The 10,262-nt window shown below is 46.2% G+C and overlaps 2 protein-coding genes across 2 annotated transcripts in view; one reads left to right on the forward strand and one right to left on the reverse strand.

Moving 5' to 3' along the window:
• Nucleotides 1–3,156: 3,156 nt before the first annotated feature.
• LOC123066848 (serine/threonine-protein phosphatase 7 long form homolog) lies at nt 3,157–3,961 on the reverse strand. Its single transcript, XM_044489873.1, has 2 exons — nt 3,733–3,961; nt 3,157–3,650 (listed from the first exon to the last, which is right to left on the reverse strand). Exons 1-2 carry the CDS (start codon nt 3,959–3,961, stop codon nt 3,157–3,159), a joined length of 723 nt encoding a protein of 240 aa, XP_044345808.1.
• A 1,137-nt stretch (nt 3,962–5,098) lies between these two features.
• The window catches only part of LOC123136190 (G-type lectin S-receptor-like serine/threonine-protein kinase At2g19130), a 13,526-nt gene continuing 8,362 nt past the window's right edge, over nt 5,099–10,262 (forward strand). The window contains exons 1-3 of the mRNA XM_044558436.1: nt 5,099–5,367; nt 6,060–6,205; nt 7,353–8,654. Coding sequence (XP_044414371.1) covers nt 5,099–5,367; nt 6,060–6,205; nt 7,353–8,654 — 1,717 coding nt within the window. The remainder of the gene's footprint in view (nt 5,368–6,059; nt 6,206–7,352; nt 8,655–10,262) is intronic.

Here is a 10,262-nt window from a genome sequence, read left to right on the forward strand (position 1 = left end):
TGGAGTCCCGGATGAGATCCTGGACGTCACGAGGAGTTCAAGAATGGTCCGGAGGTAAAGATTTATATATGGGAAGTCCTGTTTTGGTCACCGGAAAAGTTTCGGGGTTTATCGGTAACGTACCGGGACCACCGGGAGGGTCCCGGGGGTCCACCAAGTGGGGCCACAAGCCCCGGAGGGCTGCATGGGCCAAGTGTGGGAGGGGACCAGCCCCAGGTGGGCTGGTGCACCCCCCACCATGGCCCAAGGCGCAAGGAAGAGGGGAAGGGGGCAAACCCTAGGGCAGATGGGCCCTAAGGCCCACCCTGGTGCGCCTCCCCCTCTCCCCTCCCCTTGGCCGCCCCTAGATGGGATCTAGGGGGCTGCCGCCACCCCTAGGGAGGGAACCCTAGGTGGGGGCGCAGCCCTTCCCCTCCCCCTATATATAGTTGAGGTTTGGGCTGCCCAATACACACGAGTTCCTCTCCTCTTGTTGGCGCAGCCCTACCTCTCTTTCTCCTCATATCTCGCGGTGCTTGGCGAAGCCCTGCTGGATCACCACGCTCCTCCACCACCACCACGCCGTTGTGCTGCTGCTGGATGGAGTCTTCCTCAACCTCTCCCTCACTCCTTGCTGGATCAAGGCATGGGAGACGTCACCGGGCTGTACGTGTGTTGAACGCGGAGGTGCCGTCCGTTCGGCACTAGGATATCCGGTGATTTGGATCACGACGAGTACGACTCCTTCAACCCCGTTCTCTTGAACGCTTCCGCTTAGCGATCTACAAGGGTATGTAGATGCACTCTCCTTCCCCTCGTTGCTGGTTTCTCCATAGATAGATCTTGGTGACACGTAGGAAAATTTTGAATTTCTGCTACGTTCCCCAACACGGTGCACCAAGCGCGGTGGCACTAGGAGTACAGGCAGCCACTGTCGTACCCCGATGTCACGCTATCGCACCGTTGGCATCTGGATCCGCAGCGGATCCCGGTGCCAGCTGTTCCGCATACCAAGCGGGCGCACGACGACGAGGTGCGCAGGCGCCACATGCAGCTCACACCGGAGCAGCGTCGGGTGCCAGAGTACGCCACCGACTCCCCTAACTGGGAGGCGTGGTTTTCCCGCGAACACGAGGAGCAACGACGCTCAGGTGTCGACACCGTCCCTCGCCGTTCCCATCGCCGCCACCGCAGGTAGAGCCGGAGGACATGGAGGCAGAGGCGGAGTATCAAGCCGTCCTCGAGGAGGCCCTACAGCACGCGCTGGAGGCTAGCCGCCTCGAGGAGGACGCGCACTGGGATGGGCTAGAGCAAGCCCTTGCCCTGTCGGCGGCGGGGGACTCCGTCCACACCCTGCTCTTCATGCCGCCACCGCCACTGTCGCCGCCCATCCAGCCAAGACGGAGCCGGAGCCGACGCGTAAGCGCTCCCCGCCTCCACCCACTTGGCCGGAGGAGGCCTACTCATGGACGGGCCAGTACCGCGAGTGGGTGAGCGTGCCTTCCGTCCACTTTGCCGCGACGCCGCAGGAGGAGGTGGCCCACCTCGAGCGATGGAAGGAGCACTGGCTCCGCCAGGAGCAGGCCGACGGCGAGGAGCAGATGCGCTACGAGGCCATGCTCCTATGCGATGCGGAGGCGCTCCGGCTCGAGGAGGAGGAGGAGGAGCGTGCACGGCTGGCCGCAATGCCGCTGCCCCAGTAGACGCCGGAGGAGGCTGCCCTGGCAGCGTACCAGACGTCATTCGGGTGGGCTGGCCCTGTTCCGGTCTTCATCGACCTCACCGACGACGGCGACATCGATGGAAAGGGCAAGAGCAAGGCCGACGACATCTAGGGTAGCGTGCGGGATGGCAGCAGGCGTGCGCAGACTTTTATTTAATGTTCTATTTAATGTTTATTAGATTTAGGTGGGCTTTGGCCGGCGTTTGATCAGCCATTTTTATGTTTAATTACATTTATTATGTTTACTAGTAAACATGCCGATTTTTTATTACTAATAATTAGTAATGACGTAATTACGATAGTGGGAAAGGGTTAGCCAAAATCTGAAAAATAGAAAGGACGCGAGGGAAAACAGCGTCCACAGCTGGACGCTATTGTGCAGAACGTCCGGTTTGGACGCCAATACAAACAACGTCCAGCAAATGGTTTGGTCTGCACCCTAAATAGATTAAACCGAGTCGTTTTCCTCTAATAGACGGATGTTATGTCTCCAGTAAACCCTAGTACGCATGGATTCGTCGCTCCTCAACGTCGCCATGTGCTAACCAGCCTCCAACACTCACATCTCTAATCATCACGGCATCTCTATCTCTCTTGTTCCCCGCTCACGGTTAAGATCCTCCAATCTATCTCGTGGTTGGCGCATATGATTTGGGGTAAGGTCGTCTTGCATTCTGTTGGTTTCAGTCTTTGTTTAATTGACGCATGTGATTTGTTGAAATTTGGACACAAAATCATATGATGACTAGTATTCTGGGAAAATTCCATTGAGCTTAGCGCCAAGGAGGAGTGACATAGCTTGAAAGGATTACAACCCATGTCTGGCATGTTACAAAGCAGAACCATGAACTGTTTTTGTTGAGCAAAAAGAAATAAACATCTAGTCAGTTACACTTCTAGGTCGGTGCAGATGGCCATAGCATATCACCATATGATCCATTCTAATTTACTACTTGTGAAGAACTCCTTGACCGAAAACTGGGAGCTTGACTTGCATCTTGTGTTGTCCGTCCTCCATCTCCTATGGCTTCTTCAACCTTGAGATATGTTGTAAAACCTCTCCCAGAGTAATTCCACTCATTAAATACATCGGAGTTGCTTTCCTTTGGGGGACTCGGTGGGTGAGCAATATCTGACACCTCATCATCAGATGGGATATCTTCGATATTCAGCGGCAATCTAGCCTCAGCGAGCATGCTTCATAGCCTAGGCTCCATTTTCAGATCCATCAGGTTTCCTACACAAGACCTCAATATAGATCTTCCTATCTTCTTGCATCCAGTAGTAGTAGCACATTTGATCCCCCATGCAGCATTCTTTATCTCACGTAGGCTCTACAAGAGACAATACAAATTTCAAATCATGTGATTGTTAATGTGTTGCAAAGAAATAATTAAAATCTTGCACACACTTACAATGTGAGCCAATGGCGGGCCGCTAGGCATGTAGCCGGTTCATTCGATGCTATCTCGAGGATATGTGATAGGTTCATTTAGGCCTCCTAAGCATTGAGAGTCAAATAATATTGTGTACATACCATTTTGCTGGAACCAATGTCTATACTCAGGTAAACTAGCTACATCAAAGTGAATGTACTCTGGCCACACTCTTGCTTCAACACGATTGTATTCTTGAACATAATTCGCATGGACTAACTCCCAATTATTCGATTTTCCTGCAAAATGCTTAATTTTTCGAAGTCTCCAAACCTCTGCCTCGCCACGTGGAAGAGAAGGTGGAATGGGTTGTCTTAATCCAAATTGCCGCATCACCTTATGTGGATAGTGGAACTCCACAATCCAAAAATGCATGAGCGGTACTCTAGCAAACCACCAATCAGAATCTTGATGAACTTCGAAAGGCATCTGCTCTAGAAGATCATCATATGGTTGCCAATCAACTACACCTTCTGGAATCAAATCAATTTGATTTCTATAATATTCAGTACCTATATATTTGATTGCAAGTTACTAAAATTGTTTATCATACCACAAATGATGTGTAACAAATTTGGTGAGAAGAATACAAACCAGCATTGTGAGGGACATCAAACGCATGTGCAGCACACCACTTTGCTCCAAAAACAGGGTTATAATCCAAGTGTACTTCGTGTTCATCTTCTTCTTCGTCAGGTTCATCTCCTTCTTTGGGCTTCTCAAAAATAACTTTAGGGCGACCAAGTGGCAAATGGGACCAAGACCATAACTGTAGCAGCAATAAAGGCCCTGAAATTTCTAGTCTCCCCTTCTTAGCACCCATGCTCAATTGTCTATACAACACAGCAAGAGCAGCTGCTGTCTAATTATACTCTGTTTGTTGTCCTAAATCCTGCATAAATTGGAGATACATGGTTGGCACTCCATCTCCAGATGTATCAGTAAAGACTATGGAGCCAAGGATATCTAGAACAAGTGCTCGAGCATGCCAATGAATCTCCCTTTCCATTGGATTATCTGGCAACACATGGAAGTGTTCCCGCAGTTTACCCAAATTTAGAGAGTATTGTGAATTCCTAACAACAATATTATCAACGCCTTTTCGCCTTTTTTTGTTTCATGTGTTGTTCATCCACAGGAATCCCAAACAACCTCTCAACTAATTCTGACCATTGTGCATCAGCTTTGCCAACAAGTGGTTTACCCTGGATAGGCAACCCCCACCAACAACTGACATCTTGCAACGTAATAGTCATTTCTCCTACAGGTAGGTGAAAACTATTTGTCTCGGGCCACCAACGCTCCACCAATGCCGATATCAAGTATTTGCCGACATTGATTTTCCTCATCTTAGCAATCTGATAAAAACCAAGGTTATCTAAATCTGATGTACATAGAGGATCAAATGGGATGCCAACACGGTGACACCGGACATTCAAGCAAATGTTAGGCTGCATCAATACACACAAAAATTAGTCTTTATTTAACCACTAAGTCTAACAAATGACATGCGAAATCACTCACATTTTCCCAAGTTTTGGATATTTTGTGCTGGCTGTGAGGCACCCATAGCAAATCACTGAAACATCCATTTCTATCCATTTCAAAACCCTGTTACAGCATAAAAGGAGCGAGTAAATGTTGAGGTAAAATATCAAAGCAATCATTTGAATTTATTCTTCACAATCTACACTGATAAATAAAGGTCAAACAATCTAATGTTTTCAGCTATGCCTAGGCAGTAAGTGAAATTAGTAAAGCTACAACAAGATGCAATCAATGGTTTGGGCGATGTACAGAGAAGCAGTGGAGAGAAGAGAGAGGGACGACCACCTTCGACCGACTTGCTGATGTAGCCGCGGCGGCGCCCTCAACCCACCACTTTGGCCGTGAGGAGGTTGGGGGTAGCCGTGAGGGTGTGGTCATCGGGGATGAGCCGGAGGTTGGGGCGGTCGTGAGGATGTCGGCAGCGACGCCGAGGCTGAGGCAGTCCGTGGGAAGGTGGGCGGCGGGGATCGGTCGGAGGCCAGGGCCGACCGTGGTAGGCAGGGAGATGGAGGTGGGAGATGGGGACGAGATGGGTGTGGAGGCCAGGGCCGGCCGTGGCAGGCAGGTAGATGGATGTGGGAGATGGAGACCAGATGGGTGCGGCGGCCGCCAGTCAAACCAGATAATGGATGCTAGCAAAAACAGCGACCATACTATGACGTTGTTAGCATCTGCGTCCAGGTCGGGACGCTCTTGTCCATAGCGTCCTTACTATTTTAAAAATTTGCATGTATCCTTTATTACTTTCATAATTATGGAAATATTAATTACTATTTATAAAACAATCGGGTAAACATGCCCGTGCGTTGCAACGGCATAACAAAAAGCACCCGATCCCAACGCACATGTCCACGCTCTTTATTTCAATGTGTCACCCCATCTATGTCACCACTTATCCTCCCCCGGTCGAGATCTCCTCTGTGTTCTTAAGTGTGATCATTCAATACGACATGGAAATACCCCTTTAGCAAAGAAAAATAGATAGGATGTCGCTTTATTTTATCGCATTGAAAAAGACTATCCATATCCTATGTACCTAACATTTCTAGGGGATTCTGTGTGAGAAAGCACGGATATTTATTTCATTCCATATCAGTATATTAGTAAATTTGTCACATATACACTGTTTGTCGAACCAATTCCAATAATATCTATATACATGCATATCTCTGGAAAGAAAAGGAACACACACACATACAATGGAAGTGTCTCAAGGGCCAAACTGTTCTGGAAACTATCATAGCAGAAATCATATTTTTCTAAATCTGGACTAAAAGGGGATGCGCGCACACTTATCTTGGCTTGATCAGCTGAACAATCAGATCTTACTACTTCGACATTGGTATTGTTTGATGCTTCCCATCGAATATCAGGCAATTTGTGATTCACCATTGCCCTAGGGACTCGACATCCCAGCTATCTTGCTCTGGCAGCTTACTGGTAGCAGACGAAAATACTTGGATGCCTGATCTGGAAGTTGTTCCAAATTTGTACAGCTCCCTAGGTGGACTCATAGAAGGTTGAACAATGTTTTATTAATCAGTTATAGCATCCGTAAACTTCAAAGAAAATGCATAAACAAAATCTACCTCATTAGGTGCATCCTTTTATGATTCGTGGCAGTTAGGTGAACACAGACACTAGTAGAAAACGGAGCTTCAGCGCCGGTTCGTAAGGGCCTTTAGTGCCGGTTCCATAACCGGCACTAAAGGGTGGTCACTAAAGGCCCCCCCCTTTTAGTACCGGTTCGGCACGAACCGGCGCTAAAGTGCCACCACGTGGCGTGAGCTCGCGCCCTGGTATGGGGGACCTTTAGTACCGGTTGGTGTTACCAACCGGTACTAAAGATTTTTTGTTTTTAAATTTTTTTTTGAAAATTTTGGAAAAAAAATGATTTTTTTTCGATTTTTGATTTTTCTGAATTATTTGATGATTTAGTCTCTATCACCTCTCATAACTGCTCAAGTGTGGATCACTCATTCCAAATCGCCTGACTTCCCGGCCGGTTACCCATCCTCTCACTCCCCCAGCCTGAGCACGCTTAACTTCGGAGTTCAATTCCCCCTACATTCCAAGTCTGCACTTGTTGTTTTCCTGACAAATGTAAGCTGTCAATCCTATTAACCCTCAGTAGTTTAGCTTGAGCATGAAGTCACACGTTTCACCGTTTGAGTTTGAAACTATTATTCTAAAAAACAGTAATTATGTATTAACACTAATATTTCTTGAATAAGTAGTTTGACCATAGTTTGACCACAGTTTGACCAGATTTGGCCAAAATTCAAAAAAACTGAGATACTTATTTAGTAACACTAATAGTATTGCGTAATTATTTAGTAACACTCTATATTTCTTGAATCAGTTGTTTGACCGGTTTGACAAGATTTAACCAAAATTCAAAAAAACATAAATTAGAGCATATCTTTTTTTCCTTTTACAATTTTGTCATTTCAAAAATTGTCCTAAACCCTAAACCCGAGACTTAAAACGTCGGAAACTCTATGCTAAACAGTAAAAACTAAGGGTTTAAACCATAAAACCTAACCCTAAACTCTGAAATCTAAACCCTAGCACTAAACGCTAAAAACGTCTAAAAAACATCTAAAACGCCCAAAAACTCTATTTTCCCTTTGGAATTTTATGATTTTAAAAAATTGTCGAAACAGAAAACACGGTTCAAGAAACAGTATGGGTTGCTAACAGGGATCAGCCCATCACCAACCCCAGCATCAACCAAACACGGTTCAAGATATCAAGTGATGGCAATCTTGTCATCGTAAACCATGCCGCCAACAATGAATCCATTGTTTGGTCCTCTCACATTGTAAATAATAGGACACACATCAACACAAACAACACTAGTGTCGCTGTTCTCTTGAACAGTGGAAACCTTGCCTTCAAAGAGAGCGCGTCATCTGACCTACCGGTCTGGCAGAGCTTCAACTACCCAACAGATGTTATACTTCCTGGTGCAAAGTTTGGTCGGGACAAGGTCACTGGTTTCAGTCACCAGGCCATCTCAAAGAAGAGCCTGATTGACCCGGGTCTTGGCTCATACTATTATGAACTAGAACAAACCAAGGGGCTCGTCCTCAAGCGCCACAACCCCTCGGTAGAATATTGGCTTTATGCATCCTCCACAAAATCATCGTTGAATCTTGTACCAATGCTCAAGGCAGTGCTAGATATGGATCCTCGCACCAAAGGTTTGATAAATGCAACATATGTTGATAACAACAAAGAGGAGTACTACATGTACATATCGCTTGATGAGTCGTCTTCCTTTTTTATCTTACTGGATATCTCTAGTCAGATAAAGCTTAATCTTTGGTCACAAGCTAAACAATCTTGGCAAACCATATATGCCATACCCGATGATCCCTGCATTCCTCCTGCTACTTGTGGACCTTACACGGTCTGCAATGGCAATGCACATCCATCATGTGACTGTATGAAGAGCTTCTCTCAGAAGTCACTGCAGGATTGGGAATTTGAGGACAGAACAGAAGGATGCATCAGAAATAGACCATTGCATTGCACTAGTGACAGAAACATCACAAGTTCAACGGACATGTTCCATCCCATTTCTCAAGTTACATTGCCCTACAACCCGCAGAGCATAGTCGTTGCTTCTACTCAGAGCAAATGTGAAGAAGCTTGTCTCAGTTCCTGCTCCTGCACTGCTTATTCATATAACAATAGCAGATGCTATGTCTGGAATGGGGAATTGCTTAGTGTAAATCTTAACAACGGCATTACTATCACTTCTGAAGATGTTCTTTATCTCCGTCTTTCTGCCAAAGATTTCTTGCCAAGTTTGAGAAAAAACAAAAGAAAACCAAACGTTGGAGTTGTTATTGCCACAAGCATTACTGGGTTTGGGTTACTCATTCTCCTGTTCTTGTTACTGAATTGGAGGAACAAATTCATGTGGTGTGGTTTGCTGCCATTATACTATGACAATCAAGGTAGTGTTGGCGGGATTATAGCCTTCAAATATACTGATTTAGTTCGTGCTACTAAAAACTTCTATGAAAAGTTAGGTGTTGGAAGTTTTGGTTCTGTATACAAGGGAGTGTTAAGTGACTCGAAGACTATTGTAGCAGTGAAAAGGCTTGATGGTGCCCGTCAAGGAGAGAAGCAAAATTCATGTGGTGTGGTTTGCTGCCATTATTGAAGGAAATATGCCCTAGAGGCAATAATAAAGTTATTATTTATTTCCTTATATCATGATAAATGTTTATTATTCATGCTAGAATTGTATTAACCGGAAACATAATACATGTGTGAATACATAGACAAACAGAGTGTCACTAGTATGCCTCTACTTGACTAGCTCGTTAATCAAAGATGATCATGTTTCCTAACCATGAACAATGAGTTGTTATTTGATTAACGGGATCACATCATTAAGTGAATGATCTGATTGACATGACCCATTCCATTAGCTTAGCACCCGATTGTTTAGTATGTTGCTATTGCTTTTCTTCATGACTTATACATGTTCCTATGACTATGAGATTATGCAACTCCCGTTTGCTGGAGAAACACTTTGGGTGCTACCAAACGTCACAACGTAACTGAGTGATTATAAAGGAGCATTACAGGTGTCTCCAAAGGTAGATGTTGGGTTGGCGTATTTCGAGATTAGGATTTGTCACTCCGATTGTCGGAGAGGTATCTCTGGGCCCTCTCGGTAATACACATCACTTAAGCCTTGCAAGCATTGCAACTAAATGAGTTAGTTGCGGGATGATGTATTGCAGAACGAGTAAAGAGACTTGCCAGTAACGAGATTGAACTAGGTATTGGATACCGACGATCGAATCTCGGGCAAGTAACATACCGATGACAAAGGGAACAACGTATGTTGTTATGCGGTCTGACCGATAAAGATCTTCGTAGAATATGTAGGAGCCAATATGGGCATCCAGGTCCCGCTAATGGTTATTGACTGGAGACGTGTCTCGGTCATGTCTACATTGTTCTCGAACCCGTAGGGTCCGCACGCTTAAGGTTACGATGATAGTTATATTATGAGTTTTGCATTTTGATGTACCGAAGGTTGTTCGGAGTCCCGGATGTGATCACGGACATGACGAGGAGTCTCGAAATGGTCGAGACGTAAAGATTGATATATTGGAAGCCTATGTTTGTATATCGGAAGTGTTCCGGGTGAAATCGGGATTTTACCGGAGTACCGGGAGGGTTACCGGAACCCCCCGGGAGCTATATGGGCCATAGTGGGCCTTAGTGGAAAAGAGAAGGGGCTGCCCTAGATGGGCTGCGCGCCTCCCCCTTCCCCTAGTCCTATTAGGACTAGGAGAGGTGGCCGGCCCCCTCCTCCTCTTTTCCCCCTCCGCGAATCCTATTCCAACTGGGATTGGGGGGGGGGGGAATCCTACTCCCAGAGGGAGTAGGACTCTCCTGGCACACCCCTTGTGGCCGGCCAGCCTCCCTCCTCTAGTACTTTATATACTGAGGTAGAGGCACCCTAGAACACACAAGTTGATCCACGTGATCTATTCCTTAGCCGTGTGCGGTGCCCCCAGCCACCATATTCCTCGATAATACTG

Source organism: Triticum aestivum, chromosome 1A (assembly GCF_018294505.1).
Source record: "Triticum aestivum cultivar Chinese Spring chromosome 1A, IWGSC CS RefSeq v2.1, whole genome shotgun sequence".
Taxonomy (NCBI): Eukaryota; Viridiplantae; Streptophyta; class Magnoliopsida; order Poales; family Poaceae; genus Triticum; species Triticum aestivum.

Excerpts from the sequence above, each read along its gene's own strand:
- LOC123066848 (XM_044489873.1), bottom strand. The coding sequence starts at position 3,961 with ATGGGTGCTAAGAAGGGGAGACTAGAAATTTCAGGGCCTTTATTGCTG. Across the intron at positions 3,651-3,732 it reads TGATGTCCCTCACAATGCTG|GTACTGAATATTATAGAAAT; the intron begins GTTTGTATTCTT and ends TCAAATATATAG.